Below are 23529 nucleotides of genomic sequence, written 5' to 3' on the forward strand. Positions count from 1 at the left end.
TATGATCGTAGGCAGATCGTAGCATCTTAAATAATATATTTAAAATGTTATAGCTTTGAGATTGGTCCATAATGTTTTAATATACTTTTAATATACTTTTAATACACTAAGATGATTTTAAATATAAAAATCGAATATATAAATCCTTAAATATATAAATCCTTAATGTACTAAGGACTGAATGTCCTTAAATATATAATAGTATTGCAACTGGAACTATATCTAAAAATAATCTTAGAGGATATCAAGATTAACACATTAATTGTTTCATTTTTTATTTTTTGTTTAAAAAAATGCGGCATTCCTTTACATTTTTATGTAAAACTATAGTGCTACTAGAACTATAGTTGTTTTCTTTATATTACTATGACATGTTAAACTTCACAGATATCTTGATATTGATATCTCTATGAAATTAGCACATTGTATTAATATAAAAAAAGTTTCATATATAGAATTTCAATAACACTTTATAGTTCTATAGTTCTACACAAAAATAAAGAAAAATTTCATATTTTATAAACCCAAAATTAACCTGAATTAAAATTGTCAACCAAAGAATTTTGTATGTAAAATAAGATGGATTAATTTTTATGAAATATGAAACATATTTGCGAAGCTCCCGTATGAAAAGCATTTGACTTGAGATTCCACTATCTACAATACTTCCTGTATCACTTTGAAATCACGTACTCTGACGGAGATGCTTATCGATGTTATAAAATAACATGCCGCGAGATTTCAAATCGGATTATATTATCATTCCCACGCAATAAAATGCAAATCAATGCATAACATCCGCACAAAGTTATCGGTATTAAATATATATAATCATTTTCCACATTTCAGATTTACATTTGTGTGTTTTTTCCGTACGACAAACTTTTAAAGTCGGTTAATTGACTATAGGAATACAAAGATCCGAGAAATTCTTTGTTCTTCGTTTTTTACAAAACGAAGAACAAAGATTCTCGGATTTCTGTATGACAAAAACGAATAACATTACTCTTCAAGTCATCGATCAGATAATTGCAACGTGGAATATAGTGATTCTTTGCTATGAGCATCCATTTGAAAATATTGTGAAACTGCATTGTATTTAAAAAAGACTATTGAACATTTTCATTTACATAATATTAATTGTCATATTTTTCCACAATTCAAGAGACAAAAATTAATTTTTTTATGCTTTTTTTTAAGGAATTTATTGAAAAGAATTCTGACAATTAGTCAATAAAGTTTTAATGAATTTTTCAATCCTTAGATGAAAATTTTCTGAAATTTCTTGAATTATAATTTATTTTTGGAAACCTTAAAAGAACTCTAAACAACGTTTCAAAAATTTTATCGCGAATGATTTGGCCAAATCAATTGTAATTAAAATAAAAAAATTGTTACCAATTTTCATATAAATAAAAACGTAATGTTGGCACTATAGATGTTTAAACTTCTATTTTTCATTATATCAGTAAAATTGTTTTCGAAAGAGATCAGAAACTTTAGAACTCTTTAAGGAAGAGCCAGTAAACTTCATCAATTATATCAAAATTCTGAAAATGGAGTGTTAACTTCGCGGAGGTTGTATATACCCATTTTCTACTCCGCAAGCCCATAATTCGTTCACCCTGCGGCCTCCGCACATCTCAACCAGCTATGAATGCATCCGCATGAAAGACTTGATAATACCTGGAGGTAATACAAAAAGGGAGGTGCAAATATCATGCTATCTCATTTATTTTTATTTTAACGACATTCGATTAGATATATCTTGTTGCAAAAAAGAACGACATGCGCAATATTATTTTAATTTTAAAAATTTACATTTTGTCGCATTTACAGTTTGATATATTATACACACATTATTATTTGTTAATTTATAGAAAATATTGTTTCTACGTAACAGTATCTACTTTATTTATTAACTACACAAAAAAAAAACGATTTTGTAAAAAATTTATCTTATACTGATTTTAGCTAGATATCTAATAAACTAACAAAATTATTTTATCTAATTAAATTTTTAGTTCAGCAAAATGTTTTTTTTGTGTAGATATTAAAAAATCAAAAATAAAAAACAAAAATAATATAAATTAGCATTTAGCATGTTTTATGTTTGTCCAACATCGAGCAAACTTTCTGCTCAAAAAAAATTCCGTGAAAGTATTTTAATATTAAATTTCAGTATCATAATAATTTTCATGATCGATATTCCTCATCAATTCCATTTCCTCTAGCTTTTCGATCTCGCGAAATAAGAGGAAGTCCACATCGAAGTGGTAAAGAAAAAAACAAGTTGCGAACGTAATGAGGCAAGCCAGTCGCCCACGCATTGATAAGTAGAGCTGCCGCAGGCATCCCTTGATGAGACGCGATTCCGTACCAACCTTTACCCATCTTGCGATAGATAGTAGATATATATATATATAAATTAACACGCAGCCGAAGCGAGCTAAATCGAAGATAAGCGGGAATGGTTATGGCGGCTCAGTTGAATATCCAGAGTAACTCGAGTCTCCTTTCTTTCCGCGACCGGATCGGGACGACTAACGATTCAATAAAACCGAACGAGACGAATAAATAATGATAAAGCTCGCTGAAGGTTTTTGTTCCTGCCTATTTTAAATTGTATTGCTAGCGTTCGATTGCCATTCACTCCTTTTCCGCGACACTTAACATAAAACAGAACATTCTCTAAAGAGAATTGTCGATAAAATAACATTTATTAATTTTATTACGTGATAAGGCAAATATGTTACGTTTACTACTAAAACACAATGATAATTCATCTAATTTTTATCGTTTATTTTACGTTTTCTATATCTTTTGATATCTTTTGAAGATTTTTTATTTTACGTTTTCAGTCTACTTGCTTCCGGGAGAAATTAGAAGACATATAAAATCTTAGCAAAATATACTGTATTTGCGGAAATATTTCAGAGTACTATTTCCGAAGCTTACTATTGAATTCGTTATAAACGAAATAACGACATGCCAGCTCTTTCTGGTCAAGTTATTTTCATTTTAGCATAGTATGCGTTGTTTGTTTGAATTATAAGATGAAACTCAGTTTTAATAGTTTGGAATAAAGCGGAATAACTCACCATTGCTAAGGCAGTGAGAAAATGTAACGTGTCGGCTAATTATAGCATAATTCTACGGATAAATACGGAAATAGAGTTTGGAAATAATAAGCAATATCAGTTCTTCCTTGCAATCTAATTATATTTTATTTAACTGAAAATCTAATCATATTTTAATTAAATTCGATTTTATATATTAAATAATATTAAATATATACTTTCATAAATTCGTTTCTTCCCCAAATTAAAAATTATTTATACTCAATGATTTATACAAAAGATCGAAGAGATTAAACATTTTATAAAAATTTTTTAAATTTTGTTTCGGAAATTTTATCAAATGTGACAATTTATAGAGAAAAATATGGATTTTATTCTGAATTCTTTATATGATAATTACGTAATAAAAGTTTTAAAATGCATTCCTTCACATAATATTACACGCTCAGACCGGAATCTCACGGAATCGTCGAAAACGATTCATGGACCTTGTTTTAAACATGGAACAACGTCAAACAACAGCAGGGGGGGTGTTTCTTGTAACTCAGCTGGCTTTCAAGTTTAATTAGCTGCCGGCCTTATCGAGAAACAGGGTGTCACACATAAATATGGTCCAGGCGACTCCAGATTCGTTGATCTCAGGGTGAGTCAATTCTCGGATTTTCTCGCCGCGAAGCAAGTTTCTTTTTACGATTTCAGCGCACATGTGCTTCGCTCACATGACGATCGGCCGATGGAAAACTGATGTTTCTCGCTCTGTCAGTCAGTTGTATCATCACACGTAAAGATATATTTTAAAGATATCCTGAAGATTCATTAACATGTGCTCTGTTATATAAAAAAAGTTTTTTCATTGCCTTCGTAATTTATGACTTACAAAACGCATAAGAAAGTATTGTCTTCTGTGTTTTATAGAAATTTGTCATTTTTCTTGAATCTTCCAAAAATATTAATTTTTGAATATATTTACACAATTTTCCATTTTAAAATAATAAAAAAATACATAACTCATCAAGTAAGAAAAATTAATAATAGTAATTTTCTAAATACTATATTTATAAATGCACAAATAAATACATTATTGCAGTAAAACGATAAAAAAATCTTTTAAAAATTAAATTTAGAAATTTATTACGTTTTTTATTAATAATACAAATATTTACTGATAATTTTAATATATTCTATTAATGGAAAAACACCAATAAGATTTATTAGTGACATCTGAGAAGTCATAAAATAGAAATATTTTTAAATGTGAAGTTAAAAACACATAGCTAATTAAAGATGAAGTAATAAATAATAGTATCTTGTATCTTCGTAACCATATCGTCAGCAGCAGGTTTTAATAGAATGTATCTATCTTCAGCTGTGTTTTTATGCACATAAAACACGTATGTAACATGCTTGTAATCAAGATGAATCTGGATCCATAAATTATAACCCAAATCAGGTATTTTCTTTATTTTTTCAGAATTATCGCGACTATTAAAATTGTTTCGAATAACGAAGATATGCTAAATATCGATAAGTGATAATCTCTCAAAATTTATTTCGATCGATTTAATTTCATATTAGTTTTTAAATCAAAAGTCATTAAGATTTCAACAGGGCTGGACAAAATACATGTATTTTGTATTTGTAAAATACAAAATATAAAATATTATTAATCTTAGTAACCACTCTAATTGAACTATATCAACAATAGTCCATTTAGAGTAGTTATTAAGATTGACAGTATTTTGTATTTTATATTACAAATACATATATTTTGCAGTCCTGTTAACAAAATATATGAAAAGAAAAGAATAGTACCCTTATCTGCACTTTTTCAAAATATTCAAATAAACGCAACAGGAAAATGATGATCTACGCAATATTCAAGACTTGTCGAAATCTCGCGTTTGATTCATTGGAATGAAAGATTAATCCGTGAGAGCTGTTTTCCCCGCCCATCATGGGTTCAATTTGGGATAAAGTTCGATATTTTATCAGAATCCAATCTGGGTGTATTCTCGTTAAAATCGGACACGACTCTCGTCCTCATCTGGCCCATCGTACATCAGGCCCATGCGCGCACCCACAAACCTTCCCCCGCTACCCCTCATCCCCTTGTTCATGCATACGCACGAATACATGTAACTCTTTCTTTTGGATCGTCTTCTTCTCGTGACTGGTCGTTACAACATAATTCAAGTCGCCGACACGAGCACAAATATTATGATAGACGGCTGTTTATGTGCCGCGTATATGTCTGTGTCAGAAGGTGAAAGAAAGTGGAAGAACAGAGGATTCGAGAGAGACTCACTCTCGAGTTCCATTCGACCCATCTCGTTTAGACCAAAGAGACAAACTCGAAGATCCCTCTTGTTGTAGCGGCGACTGGTGGCTCGTGGGTGACCGGTGGGCGTTTAAAAGAATAGCTCTAAATAATCCCATGGAAATGAACACGCCTTGACAGTACTCGTGGCTTCAACTCTCACTCTGATTATACTTAAATTTCTCTAATTTTTGTCATATTATTCCAATTTAAAAATCACGGGAATAAATAATGTTATCACACGAAAATAGGATCGTGAATGTTGACTTGATCGGATGATATTCATGACAGAAATATTTTAAAAGTCTAACAAAATTTAGGGCAGTTCGATTCTCCGATTATATCTTAAGTAATATAGATTATATAACCGTCATTTTTTTGTTTTTTTTAAAGATAAATGTTCGATACACTTTTTCACGACTTTATGTAATTCAGCACATAAGTTTCAACGAATAAAAAACCATTATTTGTATTGTAACGTTTTACTACATATATCAAAAAATATTAATAATTTCACTTCTATATGTAATGTATAAAAAGACTGCAAAATTTATATATTTATATATAATATATTGTTAGACATGCATTACGTTCACACGATAAAATATATTAACATATAAGTTCTTGATAATTGCAATATCGAATTAATTCTCCGGAGTCTTCTTAACATATTATACGCGAATACCAATCCTGACATCTCACAGCGGGATACTCGTCAGAATTCACCCGCTGGCTGAAGTTAAAGAGACAATTCGACAGACGGAAAATTACCCAATGCCGCACTGCTAAAGAACCACTGCACTGGCAACTCCCCTCTGGTAATGTGTCTTCTCGCGTGACACCAACGTCGTATTTCGCGTGTTTTACGAGCGCAGTTCTTTTTGATGTTGAAACAAGAATATACTCCGTGACCCGAGATTCGACAGCCATGCCAATGCGCGAATCTGGATACCAGACCCGCATTAAAAAAATGTAATTGGTTTAATTGGTTAAATCGGATTCTAGTTGAAAATGGAATTTGAATTTTCTGATTAAATTTATTAAATTCTAATTGAGATAACAGGAATTGTAATTGCTATGCCTAATTAGAATCTTCTGTTTCGTCCAAATATTTTTCTTAGTATGATTCTTATTTTCTGTATCATCTGAATAAATGATTCAATTGAAAAAGAAAGTAATTTTGCATTAAAAATGTATGTATATATTTTATTCTTATAAATATATAAATTAGCTCCCTCATCTCATGAAAGTCATTGAAAGAGGAGAATTGTGTGATTGAAAATCTGCGCGATAACTTTATCAAAAATGAGCACAGAATTCCAAATTTTGTTAACTAATCCAATATTGACTTGTTCTTAATTTTGTTCATGACCAAAAGATAATTATAAACGTATTTCCTTGAAAATATGTAGTTTTTCAAATTTATGATATAATTCTTTAAGCATCAAATTATTTTATTCATCATCATTAAATTAAACATTTACGAAAATAATTATAAATTTTCTGAAATAAATTTTAACAAAAATAACTTTATAAAATTACGCTTCGTTTTTCTAATTATCATTTTCAATATTTTCAAATTATTGTAAAATAAAATGATTTTTAAGAATATAAAAAAAACGATTAATTTTATATAAATTTATATAAAGAAATGATATTCACTCCAAAGCTCCGTTGCAGTTCTCCTAGACTTTCTCAGGATTGGATTGTCATCCTCTCGCACAAGATGAAAAACACACAGATAATATACTATATAATCGCACGCGAATTAATTATTAATAAAAGTCTTTCGCGCGATACTGTGGTATATCACGTTTATAAAACCCATGATAGGGCTTCCAGTTCGATCGGTGGAATCAACACCACACGTTGACAAGTACATGCGAAACACACGATAAATGCCGAATAAAAATTAATCCCTACACGAAAGAAGATGAATCGATCGTATCGAGTTCGTCACTTCTGGTTTACGTCGACATCATGTTTAACATTGATTCAATCATACGTCCTAACTGCTAGTTCTAGTGAGACACAAGTGATGCTATAGGTACGAGCGAAAAGACTGGTAGACGTGACAAGCGTTTCTAATAAGAGAAAAGTTGGTACCATTGCCGATTGTCTAACAATCTAGACAATTCAGGAAATAGGATCCAATCCCTCGTCACGAGCTAGTTTAAAAAAAAACTACTAGAGTTAGGCTTTGACCGAATCATATTAAATGCGAAAATCATTCAGATGCAGGTAAATAAACGCAGAAAAATGAGCGTCCTGACCGAAGTTATATAACTTCTTTTTTGGGTGACTCATCAGCGAAATTCTGTAACTCGTTATGCAATCGTTATGTGTTCATAATGATAGTTGCACAGATATTTTATGTAGTAAAAAAACTGCGCAACTGTCATTATCAATTCATAACGACCGCATAATTCGATTTACAGAATATAGCCGAGACGAATCAATCGATCGCTTCTTACCGCTAAGAACTGAATTGTTTGCCGACAGACAGAGCGTGTCCTCAATTAATCGACAGCAACAGTAGTTGCTAAACCGCACGAACACTGCACCATTGCGAAGTGCGTGACATTACGCGGCCGGCATCACCTCGTGCCCGGAGCACTTGGCGTGAGAGCGTGCAATGACCGCCGCAGAGGTCATATGTAAGCAATGTCTCAATGAGAGTTTCACTTTCCTGTCGAAACATCGAAGATATGATTACGCCATCGAATTAGAATGCCATAGGTTTTATGAAAAGTCCATTTGTCCGATAACTTTTATGACACTCCTAAAGCAAACGCGCGATACAACGAACCGACTACGATTCGTTTATTTTCAATTAAATCGACGACGAGGCACACGTTAGCTTCCTCATCAATGGATTTTACACGGACAAAATAAAATTTGCTGAAGTATTTAAAAATTTAGCTAAATTTTTAGATATTTCAGTAAAACTATTCTTTCCGTATACCCTCAGAGTACTGAACCTTTCCGCCGAGTTCGCATCCGTGAGAAAGAAAATATCTGAAAATATCCAAGAGCTATAATATATACGAATGTTAAAAATATTTATAATACCCTTATAATAGAAATATTATGAATTTACAATACCCTTACAATAAAAATGTACAGTAAATTTACAAATCACGTAACGTTTTGCTGTGATTTCACAATACAAATTTATAATAGAAATTTGCTTGTGAATTTACAAAACTGACATATCGCGCATTAGAGATTTATATATACTTTACCAAAATGTTATTGTAATTTCACAATAGCTGTTTAAATCTACGGCACAATTATGTTAAATAAATCTTCCCTGCACACTTTTGAAAATTCACAACAGAGAAATTTAGGTCACTTTTAAAATTGAATAAATTGAGCATATATGTATATGTATATAATATACCTCAGCTCGTCATCACTGTAAAACAAACTTAGAAGACAGAGTTATGTACAATTAATACAATATATACATTAATGCATAATACTAATAATTCTATCGATATCTTTCATTTATCATGAAATGAAAGAAATTTATCGATATTTGTATCATACAAAAGATTTGTATATACAGAAGAAAATAACAGTATAACTATAATGATACAAAACTTTTTACTGTTATTTTAAGATAACAAAACGCGCAATCATATATGATTTACTATTAAAATAATACTAATATGTTAAATATCGAAAAAAGGAACAAGGATATAAGACAGAATTTTAGAAATATAATATATACTTAATGTATGGAGTCTTCCATAGCAAATAGATGAAAGTCTTTACTAACAAAAAAAATTGTGCTATTAAAACACGCACGCACGCACGCACGCACGCACGCACGCACGCACGCACGCACGCACACACACACACACACACACACATTTCGGGATTGTTTCTACACGATATAAATCTGATAATATCGCAAGTAGCGTGACTACTATAGCATATAAATGAAATTAAAAATTCAATCCCGTGATTTACGATTATTGGCATGGTGCGTGTTATCCCTTCGAACCGATACCTAATAACGCAATTAATTCACTAATTGGATTAGATGTAACGCATTTAAGCAGTTGAACGCCAGGTTCATATCGCATTTCTTCATTGATGTATTACATGCGATTTACCATAGAACGATTAGAATATCATAAATAATTTCTATCTTGGCGGTATCTTTACCAAAATAGAATCGAATATTGCATATATAATTACATGCTTATGTTTTCGGTTATCTTTGATCATTTTGGCTGGAATAAAATTAAACATTTATTTTGTCTTGAAAAAAAAGAAGAAATATGTAGGAGAAATATATAAGGAGTTGAATAAATTAAATTCCGTCTTATAATGTAAATAAAATATTAAAAGAATTTGTATAAAATCGTTTGAAATTATTTGCGAATTATTTTCAAAATATTAAATCAAGCGACGCGATAGCATCGCGTCACCAAGTGCATAAAAATACAAAACGAGCCAAGTGCACAAAAATACAAAACACTTGACTGCTTGACGTGTGAACGTCATTGCGTATATGTTCGCCGATTCGTAATGCTACTATCAATTTTTCTTTCTATCTGAAATTTTGACAACAAACTTTAAATTAAAATTACTCAGAAACTAAAACAAAACCGTAATCAAAAATCTAAAAACACTTTTATTGTATAATGTTATCGGCATTTTTCGACCAATCCAAATAAAATTAATGCAGCCGACATTTGGAGATCGAGTCTCGAAAAGAAACTATTTCATTTTTTCAGTGTGACACATACATGTATTTAGACCATTAAGCTGCCTCTCACAATGCCTTCATTCAAATAATATTACATTAAAATTAGCAATATAAGTGAACATTAATGCACATATATAAGAATTATCGTTCCAAGAAATTTGATATTATAGTGCATGATAAAAGTTCTGGCTAATATCTTAAAAAATATTGATTTATATAAAAAATGTTTGAAATAAAAGTAATAGAGTTTTAAAGAAGGTATTAGATGATGATATTAATTTGAATGACTTTGGAAAATGCTTTCAACGCTTTCAAGGTCAATACAAATATCTTAAACAAAACTCCCAATTATTCATAGTATATCTTTATAACAGACGTTGAAATATTTCTTCCAGAATATTAGTTACAAACCCTTTCTTCATAAGAACTTTCAGAATTATGGCATTTGAAAATTACAGTTCCTCTGGCATTAAATTTCTTAGAATCTGTGACTTTTTTTATATGGTTTTATCTTTTTTCTTAATTTATATCTGACACTGTCAACTTTTACTGATATTAAGGATTTTGACTAACTTGTTATAAATCGAAATGATCCTTTGTTAGCTAATTGCACTTATATATTTCAAATCCGTTTTTTATTAAGAGAATATTTGATACTTTTTTTATGCACATGGCGCATATTTTTTCTTTTAAAAAAAATTTTTTTTACGGATCATTTTAGATCTTTATGATGCACATTAAATGCAAAAAGAAAAAAAGCTTTATTTTCGGATATGTAAAATATATTATAACCTGAATTCTCTTAATTACAATAATTGAATTGTTATAAGTAGAGTGATACAATTTGTTAAGGAGAGAAACTCATGTGTGTAGAAGGTTGAAAAAAATCGAAATTTTTTTTGCATAAATCAATATCAATAACATATAGAACAAAATGTCAAAGCCATAGGATGGAAAATTTAAGGCAACTGTACAGCTATTAGTGGCGGCAACGTGCTATGCCGAACGGTACTCTCAGGTAAATACGCGTCGCCCTTCCTGTTAGTTCCTTTGTAGTTGCTCGAAAAGAGCAACATTAGTTCTTTATTAGTATATTGAGGAAAAAGGATAGGAAGATGTATGATATTGCATATTAATAAAACGGCCGTAAGTTTCCAAAAAATGTTTTTCTGTATCGAAAACTTTAAATGCGTTTTTCTCGAAACGACATTTTTCGAGCGGTGTGAATATAACTCAAACAATTTTTAAACAACAAATTTCTTCTTGCGTACAAATATGCGTTAAATACAAATTATTCTATAGCATCTTTTTCACAGCATGAACTTATTTTTATATAAATGTTTTTGAAATAAACAATTTTTTTAAATTATTATTTATTTTAAAACATAGCTTTTTTTTTAAATGTCACTATTTACTTATTTTTGCTTTTTTTAACTTAAAAATACGTTCATGTTGAGCATATATTCATTAACTAACATTTCCATTTTGAATTTTTTATGTCAGATAAGAACAGCAGTCTCTACACTTCACGGCGCAAAACACCTTTTTTTTTAATAGTTATACATACATCCTTATAATATTAACATTTAAATATATAAACATTTTTTTTTCAAATCTACAATTAAATAATAAAGTATACTAAAAGTTTCAAAACGATTGATTCGATACATTCTTCACAATAAATTATCGAAAATTAATAAATTATTAGCTATTTTTACTTGAGTTTCTCTCCTTAAATTTTGTATCCACAATACTAGAAACCGAGATATAGGACAGAGAAAGAAATAACAAATCACATTCGATAAATTTGGTCACATAACCAATGCAATTGGTTAATTCTTTTTCCGTCCAAGACCTCGGACTGGATTTCTATATCGGCACACAAGGATTTAAATTAAGAACACAATATATATATATAACGCAAAAGGTATGCATAAGAAAATGAATCAAAGTCCTTTATTTCGTTTCTTTCCATGAAATAAAGAACTCTGGTTGAATTTCTTATGTCTTATGCTTTATATAAGACTCTGTGCTCTTGGCTTTAGGCTCTATCAATATTCATTAATAGCTGCGTTTCACAAAACACAACAGTTTTGCAACTATTTTATGATTGTCTGTTTTTATTAATTTGTATTACAAATAATTTCCGTACCATGAGAACATATTAGTTCTAGAATATTGCGTTTTAATGCGACCAAGTTTTTTCTTCATTCCATAATCCAGTTGACCATTTTCACTTTTAATCTATCTTATGTGTTTTGCGTTATGAAATACTTGGCTAATTACATTTATTTTGTATGTATTTCCGTTTTTTATTAAAAGGAACGTAATATTCAATATCTTTTTTATGCACTTGGCTTATATTTTTTATTTTTTAAAGAGTTTTTTTAGTCTTATTATATGCAAAATCCTAGTCTTGGTAAATCTTTCATCGATCTTTCATCATATTTCTTTCGCCATCGAAAACTAGTATTGATATATGTGATGATTCCTGATTTTAGTACAATCAACAGAAATAATAAGCATATAATCATGCACTGAGAAATGTTTCTTAAGTACTGATAACAGTATTCATTACCAAATGAAGAATGATCAGCGGTACTTCTAAGGCTCTTCGAATAACTGGTTCCATGTGTACGTGCAAATATGCACGCGCAATCAATGATTCTTAACTCTGCAATTACACGATAAAGGAGTGTACGTAATTCATTATCACGACCCTAATTATTATCGTCAACTCGATTGCACCTCGTTAACTGCCAGAACCGAACAAAGCACATGTTGCTTACTCTCTCGAATTACATCTTTCTGTGTTATATTGCTGTATATTTAAATACAAATAAAATAACGTAATATATTTTCTTATATATATATATATTAATCAGAATTAATTCAAGATGGAATAATTAATGTTAATACGATTCGTTTCCTCTGAAAGCAATATGAATCATTTCAAGTATATTCTGACTGAATTCTATTAATTATTAATTTATCAAATCAGACAATATTCTTTTAATATTGCAAAAACTAATTGATTGGAAAAGAATAATAAATGTAATATTTTTTATAAAATTTGACTCCCAAGTTTCAACGATTTCATTTCTGACCAATTCTTCCTCTTCATATAGTAATCATCAAAATTCATCAATATAAGAGATACAGAACATCTAGAATAGCATGCAAAAACGCTTTAGAAGTCTAAAATAGAACGACAGATCTTCGCGAAATGATCAGGCATTCAGGATTCTTTAATAAATGTACACGACGCAAATGTGTGAACGATTTAAACTCAATTCCAAATAAAGAAAAAGTTGCATTGTTCATAATTCTTAGCAACGAGTTATTCTCGCTCGAGAATGCGGTTAATTCGCGAATCATTGACGAAATGTCATCTGTCTACACTCGCAAGTGAATCACACGATCTTTATCGAGACAAAAAAAACTGGTACCGATAATTGTTAACAATTTGCCATATAATGCCATATAAAAAGTAGCCGTTTAATGACAGCAAAAAGATACACCTCACACATTACGCGCATTAGTAGAATAATAAATAAGTGTTATAATTTGCGATCGTAAAGCATCCTAATAATAACAAATAAATGATTATAAATAATCACATATATCTGAATATTAAATTATAAAAATATATTTACAAAAGATTTTTGATTATTATTTAAAGTAACGTTCCGAGATACTTTAAGAAATTCTCAAGTAAACAAAAACTATTCTGTGAATATTATAAGACATTATCTAAGAAAAAATTAATTCCCGAGAAAATTATAAAAAAATTATTTTTAAATATTCTTAAACATAATAAATTGCTGTCCTTTTCTTCATGTAATGCATTGGTCTGAGAATCTCCGTTAAATATTTAGAAACATATCATATGATAACAATAAATTATCCGTCACAAGAAGAACAAGCAGCGCAACCGAGTCATAAAGTAGCATGGTAGTTGCATTCTTCTAACACTCTTTGCGACCGCCGTCGCCATTAGTTGTTTTGTTTCTAATGAAATCATTATTTACTACAACTTCGCGATTCGCGGCGCTGTAATTGGCGTCACGCCGGTAAGATTTCTACACCACATTACAAAATCACTCGATAATTATCGAGAATTGCACTCTTGGATCGCTTTTCTTACTCTCATCTACAGAAGAAGAGAATTGCTAGAATCCGAATAATTATTATTTTGATAGTGACAAATCAAATTTTTACAAGATAACTATTTCAACGTATTTATAGAATTTATTTTTGCGTTTATAATTATTATATTTCTTCGTGTAAAGTACACTAGAATGTGCCACGCGGCATAGGATGAAGCAATTCGAACCACTCGTCTTTCCGTAGTTAAACCGACAAATGTAATTGTCTGTGAAGAATACGGCTGCTTCCGTTCAACTACAAAGTTATAATAAAGCAAACGACGAGATCACGGCACAATGTCTACCCTACACCATCGTTAAGCAGCTGGTCGGTTCCGCATTATCCTTAATGTCCCACTAAGGAAACGGACTAGTGCTTTAACTTGCATTAACCTCATTTTGCGCATGTGTATCGCCCATTATTGCATCCTGCAACGAATGGATAGCGCCAACTGAGAGTACATCGTGCCCTGTACAAACTGAGAATGCATCGTAAGCTTAATTGAGCCAGTGACTGGAAAAAGGGCAAGAATTTTATTTCAAAGGAAATGCGTTTTCCTTACTCTTTGTTTCATAAGATACTCGACGCTATTATATGTAATTAATATATCTATAAACAGAATTGTAAATGTTCTTTTAGATATTTTGTAAAATAAAATTCATATTTTAAATTAATTAATCTCAATTTCTTCCAACAGAAAATTCTCTTACATGCTTTGAAATATGAACATTAAAACAAACTGAAACATCTTAGTTAAACATAATATTATCAATTAACAAAATAAATTGTCATAATATTTAATGTGTTTTAACAATTATACATAACAATCATACAACGCTAAATAAGCAAAGTAATTTCACCAATAAATTTTCTTAAAAATGAATAAAAATAATGATAAAAATAATAAGTTAGGAAAGTCCAAATAAATGCAATTGCTTTATAAACTCGTCAATAGCTTCTATTTTATCTATAAGACCCTTTCAACATTATAAAATTGAATTTTATGAATTTATTAATTGTTTTCTGTTTCAGAGTGACCTTACTGCAATGGAATGCCTCTTCAAGGAGGATATATTCGACGGAAACTACAACACGTATAGCTCGATACGTTGGTCTACAGTGAATAAAACTTTGTACCTCGCTTTGAATCGCTACGGTCAACCGAGGAGAGTACAAGCCAAAGGTCACAACCTGGGCAAGCTGTCACTCTACGCCCGGGTGTTAACACGGCCGGTCGAAACACAGAACGATACCAAACACAAATTACGTCATCACGGCAATAGTCATCGCCAAGTTGACATCTGTCCCCCTACATTATCCCAAGAAAAGGATGGTAGGGACAGGTTCAGATGTCGCAAGCGAAAGAAGAGAAAGAAGCGTAAGCGACGATGCAAATCAGGCGAGCAGCCCGGTCCCCAATGCCAAGGCCCTGAGGAATCGATTGCAAAATCAGTAACGGACATCGTAGAGGCGTCATCGGAGATCATCAGCGCCAGCAACAACATGCCGGAATCCAAGAGATCCTGCGAGGGGGCAGCCAGCGAGGAAGCTTGCAGGCGGCAGGCCCTCTCGGTGCCGGCGAAGAAGCGGAAATCGCGGATAGACGACGGCGGCAGGAACCTCACGCTCGGTAAGAACAAAGCATCAACGTCAAATGCGAAAAAGCCAAACGTCAGCGTCGCCGATAGTCAAAGTAAAAAGCCTGATTTGACGGACGGGAAGAAGAAGAAGAGGAAGAGGACGGGTCTGCAGCAGACGAGCCAGGGAAGTATGGTGGCACCGCCATTCCGGAAGCAGTACGAGCTTGGCACGACATTCTCGTCCCAGGTCTCTCCGTTGCTAATGGCGCTCGCCAGCGAGGAGCAGCGGGTCTCGACAGCCATATTGTCCTCTTCGCCGTTTCCTCCTGGTGCGTCAACCGCTCTCTTCTCCATCATAAGGCCGAGCTCGTCATCGTTTGACCGTAAAAAGCTACCACCGTCTTCAAGGAATCATATAATGAAACCGGTGGATTCGCGTAGGATAGGAAAGTTTTTCTCAGATATCGCGAATTTGCCGGATCGAACGAAGTCGATACCAGCGACGTCGAGGAGCAAAATAGCGTCAACCACCAAAGTTCCTGTAGATACGTGCGCCTATATTACAACTCCTCTGCCTCAATTCTCGCCAGTTCCCCTTTCCTCGTCCTTGCCTTGGCAGGAATCCGATGAGGACTCTTCGACTACGCTATCATACTCCTCGCTCGTCGACGAGGAGTCGTCCTCGACCGTCACGAGTGTCGTCACAGTAGAGTCCAGCACATTGGAAACTTCTGACGAAATTATCACGGAAATTACGACATTTAGGTTAGATGAAAAGAACTGCGAGGACGGTGGTTGCGATAAAGCTGACACGGTCCTGCGATCTACAACGAGATTCCCATTGGAGAGACTGGCGATGTAACTGGATGATCGGAGATTGATTTGTGTGTGAACGTCATTGTAAACTTACGTGTACATAGCAATTACTGTAGGTTACGACTTACTCCACATTCATACGACGAGAGGATAACACATGACGTGTATCATACTAAAATTTTGATATATTCTCGGTATAGGGGATCGATATGGCTACAGTTTCAGTGAGTCAATTTAGTTATATCAACTTTGAATACATAAACATTTCGAGAAATTGAATATAATTTGAAAATAAATTTTTATTTGTCGTATTAAATTTCAGTCCATGAGATTTAAGTACAGATAATACAAATTTCGATAAGAATAATAAAGATTTAATTAGATATTTTTAAAAATTCTTTTGTTAATATAATTAAATTTTATGAGTAATCTAATCTAATTATTATAAAAATTTATTTTTAATAAGCTTTTAACCTACAAGTAATATTAAATATTTCTATTTTATCAAAAATAATTAATTGCAATATACGTTTGCAAATATAAAAGCAACATATAAAAAAATCTTTAACATACAATTTTATCAAATTACTTGTAATCAATCTAAAGTTTTATTTGAATAATATTATTTAATTATAAAGAAAATATTTCTTTAGATATTTTCCATATAATTATAATAAAAAATTTATACAGCTTATGATAGATAAGAATATAAATAATGAAAACAATTTGAGATAATTAAAAAATCATTAAAAAAATTATCTATAATTTAATTTTGATAATATATTAATAGATAATATATTATAGATCTCAATTTTTATTAACAATTTCACACAACAAAAAACATTTTAATGTACGTTAAGGTTAAAAATCTGTAACGATAGTAAATTGCGTTCACCGAAATGGTTTCGATATCGATCCCCAAACGTTTGCGGTGAGAGACGCGGTTCGTGTCGAGATTCGATGAACATTGATAAAAGCGAAGAGTCTTCGGTCGCGTTTAAGCAAGACAAGAGCGTGCTGACCAATGCGTGTCTCTTATGCTCGTTATCTGAAAGAGGTAATTACCGGTGGCATCGAAATAAGAGAATATCAAATTGCTGGATAATGAACACGAAATAACTTTAATCTGAAAGTACTTCCTGGCGGCAAAACAGGTCATGTCGTAATTGCGTATCTCCTAGGTGGTTCGTAATCTTCATTGCATTTTAGAGCAAGTAATTTTTGATTCTATTGCAAGATGGTAAGTCGATAATGCATACAAATGTGCCATTTCTGAACTCTGATAAGTATAATCGTTGTTTATCGACTTTCAAATTGATATGTTTTCTAAAGCAAAAATTTAACTTTAAAATATAACTCTAAAAAAATTTATAGACGAAACTTCTTTACAGAATTCACTGTATTTTAAGAATGTTTCAAATAAATATAGCTATTTACTTTGAAAGGAATGCATAAGTATTATATACGTATTTAAAAAATATATATTTTAGACTTAATTTACATTACTTTCACAGTAAATAGCTTAGTTAAAACAATAATAATTATTCTCTTATATAACTAAATAAATCTTTAACATTAACGATATATCTCCAATAGCTTTAACAATTACAAAGTATTTTCAGCATGACAATCTAGATATGTATTATCATTGTATATTTAGAAATTAATTAATGTGATGGTCTCTCTCATAATTAATTATTATTAGGCACAAGAGATATTAAATAAATCGAATTATATAAATTGAATTAGATACAAGGAAAGTCAAGATCTACATTAAATGGCACTAATAGCGACGAATGTAAAAGCAAAGCCTGCGTAGTAATATTTGTACAAGTTAGATAATAATCCACAGTAAGTAATCACAGATTATAATATTAAGATGTTTACTTGAAATTAAATATATATTTTATCTGGAGAGAGAGAGAGAGAGAGAGAGAGAGAGAGAGAGAGAGAAATTGTGAAACAAAATACTTTCTTGACATGAACCGCACTCACTTCGTTGACATACCGACATAAAAAACAGCTTGTTTGTATATTACTGCCGAACTTCGTCCTAGTGCGATTAGCACGTAAGTGTAAAGAATTAATGACGATATTTTACTAAGCGAGGAGCATAAGACAATAAGCGACTTGAAAAAAGGAACGATATATAAACGATGAAATCAATTTGCGAGATAGTAATAGATATCAATTTAATTAAGGAGACGAATTGTTGAATAAAAATTAGTTATCTCGCGACAAAATTACGCTTCGAAAATGAAGCAAAGCATTTTCGATTACGCTTAGTGCATTACGTAACAAAATAATTTTTTAACTAGCATAAATTATACATATATAAATTGTAGGATATGAAAAAAATATTTCGAATTATCTCAACTACATATGTTTAAATATCGCGAGCTTGAGGAAATTCCTGCAAGTGATTAATCAAATTGTGAGTTTGTCTCGCGATCACGCAATCAAATGCTATAAAACGCAATTTCTAAGGGCGACGTATGTATAATTTGGAATGCGTAGAGTAAATTTCGTTCGATGTAATCTCAGTATTTATAATGGAGCAAAGTGGAGGGAGAAAGAGAGAATACTGGCTTTCTCATTTTACCAAGGAGATCGATTAATCAGGTCGACACAAATTGCATATGCCGGTCATTCGAGTTCCATCTACTCGATCGTTATTCCTCGCGCTTCCAATTTTATTTCAGGAACTCGTTTCGCGGGCTCAACAGTGCCGATGTGAAAATTACGAAGATCTTAATTAGCGTTTCCATTATATTATAATTACAGTTTGTCGTAGTTCAAGTTTCTAGGTTGTATGTAAATATATATTATTTATCATTATATGATAAATATTTAATCAAAATTTTCACAAACAAAAATAGTCGATAATATTTACCTTTACGGTCGAATAAATTTTTATTAGACCCTGTTTTTCGTGGCACTGTACGAGTTTCTTATAACGAAAGCAATGCTTGATTTTTAATTCTATATTAACTACAATTTAATTTCATAAAATTTACAAATTCAATTTTACAAATTAAAAAAATATAACCCTAAAAAGAAAGCTTGATTGGTAATGAGCTAAATGACTATAAAATAACACTACTCATTTCTATTTGCAATTTTATTATAGATCAATTGCAAATTGTTTGATTACCAAATACCACTTGAATTCATGTAATTATATTTAACGCCGCCATGTCTCCTTGTTTCTTGAAAAGTTTCATCGAATTTAGTTATATCTGTTGGAAAAAACCTCGCTACGATTTTTTTTCTTTTTTTTTTTTGTAGAATCTATTAATATGTAGTAGCATATTTATTAAAGACTTATTTATTGTAAACAGTTGACTCCGTGTACATAAGTCTACGATCATTACTCATTAATCACGCGCATTGATCATTTGTTCTATGTATGTTGTGTCTGTCCTATAAAGTATATACGAATCCGTTGAAAATATCTACTCAGAAAAATGTTTCTGTATTTCAAGATGACGATAAAATAAAATATAAAGTACAATAAAATATAAAGCATATAAATTTTACGCAAAGAATTCTTTTTCATATATAAAATATTTCATAACTAAATTCTGCACAGCGTAAAAGATCACAGTGTATTTCCACTGAATTAAATGCGAAATCAGTGGATGTCTGCATTTTATCACAGTAATATTGAATATAAAGCAAGTTGTTTCCCATGCACGGCAGAGCTCATTATGTTGTACATTTGATAATAGTTACTAGCAAAGTGAACTACTTCCGCCGGAACTGAAACTGGACCGACATATGTATAACAATGTTCTTCATTTAAATTCAGCATATCATATATATACGGAATGTAACAATGTATTATACTATAGACTATTTTTCTTGTGAAAAATAGACCTGTAGTTTTCTTTGTCTCATTTGCAATAAATATTTTTTATTGTAATTCTCGGCATTATTATGAAAAACATTTCATAATAATGCACGTAGTGAAAGAATCATTTATATTTCTGCATACATCAAGTGTATAAAAATTACTATATTTATAATTCAATATTTTTAAACACACTCTGAATTATCAAAGATTATACTGATATTTTCAACGGATTCTGAATAGTTTCAATAAAGCATGCTCTGATGAATGAGATGAAACGAGTGATTCGACAGTACTAAGGGTAAAAGACATTTCTTACGAATTAATGCTTATGAATTCAATGATAACGAAAAGGCAAGGTTTGTAAAATTTGGAAAAGTGCACATGGATGCGCAAGTGTGATGCTTGTCAAGAGACCTGATGATCAGATTAATTAATGACATGAATAAAAAACATGTGGTGCTGTTTTATGCAATTCTCAGGATTCTCAGATTAATTTTGAAGGTGAAACAAAGTAATATTGTTTCGATTATTATACAAAGTTTATCTTTACTCATGTCCCACTATTACGTTTACAGACTTTTCTAATATGAGTAAAACTATAAAAAATTTTTCACTTTTTATCTCATTTATTTAAAAAAATGTAAAAAATAATGTAAGTATATAACAAAAAATTAAAAAAGTGACATGAAATGTTATAACAATATTGTCTCTTTTTTCCAATCCAAATTAAAGTTTTTAAAGGATTAGTTAATGGGAAAATTAATGCAAATTAAGCTATTAATAACAGGAATGATACGCAGGCATGACCGCATCGTGGGCACAATTCTGGATTCAAAGGTTGAAACGGAACCAGTCTCGCACTGCCATGTTTGAGATGTATTTAATTTTCATAGACTGAACCTATTAAGATCACAGACAAATATTTTTAATTATTAAAATGACAAGCGAGAGACCGCACCGATTGAAATTTCATCCGCGGATATTTAATGTAAAGCAGGTATTTTAGACGAGATACGTAAAATATCTGCCTGCAGGATGATTTGATACTTTCTTAACCAAAACTCCGCCGCCATTTTCGATACCATTTTTTGTGATATAATCCTCAAAATCCATGACCCTTTTTCTCTTCTATCCCATTCCTAAGAAGTACACTTCTTATCGTCTTCGCGAAAAAGGCTCAGAAGGGGGAGAGAAGGGACAGGAGAAAACTGACAAATAAACTGAATTAAATTTTCGATGACTCTCTGATTGATTATCCACTGCGCTCGCCTGTCTTTTCTCTCACTTCTTGGATGCAGAACCCCACCATATCGTCGCCATATAATTTTTAGAAGTAAAAAAAAATATAAAGAAAAGATATTATTAAATATAACACTGTGTTATTATTAAATTTCGATATATACCTCATTATGTATTATTATTAGAATTCCTAGATATAAAATAATTTCATATATATATATATGAGACATCCTATTATGAATGAACATCATCTGTTCTTCCTTATTTTAATCTCGATCGTTTAGATTATACAGCATGAATTATTTGAAGATCTTTTACACTGTATTTTATTTGAGTAAGAAATTCGGAATTGCAATTATTGATTTTATTATGTGGCATGCAGCATTAAACATTTCTAAATGAGCTATACACACTAATATTCATGATTGCTCACAGATCTTCAAAATATAACACTATTGATGACAGAAAAAACGAATAACTTTTTCTTGGCTCAAAATATACATACATCTTACAATTAGTTAAAAGATTATCATAATATTTCAGCAGAATAAAATATTACGTTTACAGAAGGTGTTCAGGTAAGTGCACTGATTTTATCGACATTTTTGGGATGTAAATATCTAAGCTTAAAACGCGTAGCATGGTTGTATCGAACGCCGGAAACTATTACGGCCCGCACACACGTGGCTTGCAAACATGCAGAAATAGAGAATATGGAGCGGCACTCACACCCCTCCCCTTTTTTGTTGTCTGCATCTCCTCCCATTGTTGTCCCGTACTATAATTAATGATCGATGCTACGATAAGGTATAAAAGTCGCTCTGCTGCACGAGAAAAGTATACGTAGATTACGGTGCATTGTCCGCTACCCTGTATTTACGCAATCTCCGTGCCCTTCAAATAATTGTCTCGTAATAATTGTATTAGCCGAGCAAAAGTATACTGCTATTAGAATATTAACTAACTCTACCGTTGATATCATGCACATGCACGTTTTTTTCAGATTAAACTTAAGCCATTAAGTCTGCGCTCTACAAGCTTAAATATTGAATATTTATACATCAAATTCAGTAACGTAAGAAAAAAAGCATGAATTTTATTCGAAAATTTATTTCTGCAAAATTATTAATACTTTTATTGAAAATATCATTATGTGCATCTGTCGATACTGTGCTAATAAATATCATAATTAAACATTCACATTATATTCATAAAAAGATAATAATTATTTTTATAATGATTTTATAAAAATATTCGCATATTTGTGCAAGCATGCCTCTGCTACTCCTATTGCCGATCTCTCTCACGGCATTTAGCCACTTACGATTATGATCATAATCATAATCTTCGCTATTAACATAACCATAACCCCGATCTTTGGCCCGTGACGCGCGTTTTTCAATTTATAATTAACGTTCTTCGATAAATGCCTTCCGCCTTAACTTTCAAGTTTCAATCCACAGGTGAAACTACTAAATATGGACCGTAAAACGTGCACCATCCCTAATCATAATTGATTCCACACGCTCGAGTACAGATTTTTGTCTTAGCCGCGTTCATTATTCTTGCCTATCTATACAATTTGATATAGTTTGAGACTTACGTGAAGAAACAGCATAATTGAAAACGTTTTAAAAGATAATAGATTAAACAAGAGTCAAAAACAAATATATTTTTCTGAATATTGAGAATAATTTAAATATCAAAGATTACATGACAGAAAGCTTGATGTCATTTTTATAAGAAAAAATATAATTTATAAAATATAT

The 23529-nt window shown here is 31.2% G+C and overlaps 1 protein-coding gene across 1 annotated transcript in view; it reads left to right on the top strand.

Annotated features, from left to right (window-relative positions):
* Window positions 1-16711, top strand: part of LOC105623399 — a 92837-nt gene extending 76126 nt beyond the window's left edge. Inside the window, exon 3 of the mRNA XM_012204792.1 lies at window positions 15302-16711. Within this exon, the coding sequence (XP_012060182.1) occupies window positions 15302-16711 (1410 nt within the window). The remainder of the gene's footprint in view (window positions 1-15301) is intronic.
* Window positions 16712-23529: the final 6818 nt, after the last annotated feature.

This window comes from Atta cephalotes, assembly GCF_000143395.1.
Source record: "Atta cephalotes unplaced genomic scaffold scaffold00057, whole genome shotgun sequence".
Classification (NCBI taxonomy): Eukaryota; Metazoa; Arthropoda; class Insecta; order Hymenoptera; family Formicidae; genus Atta; species Atta cephalotes.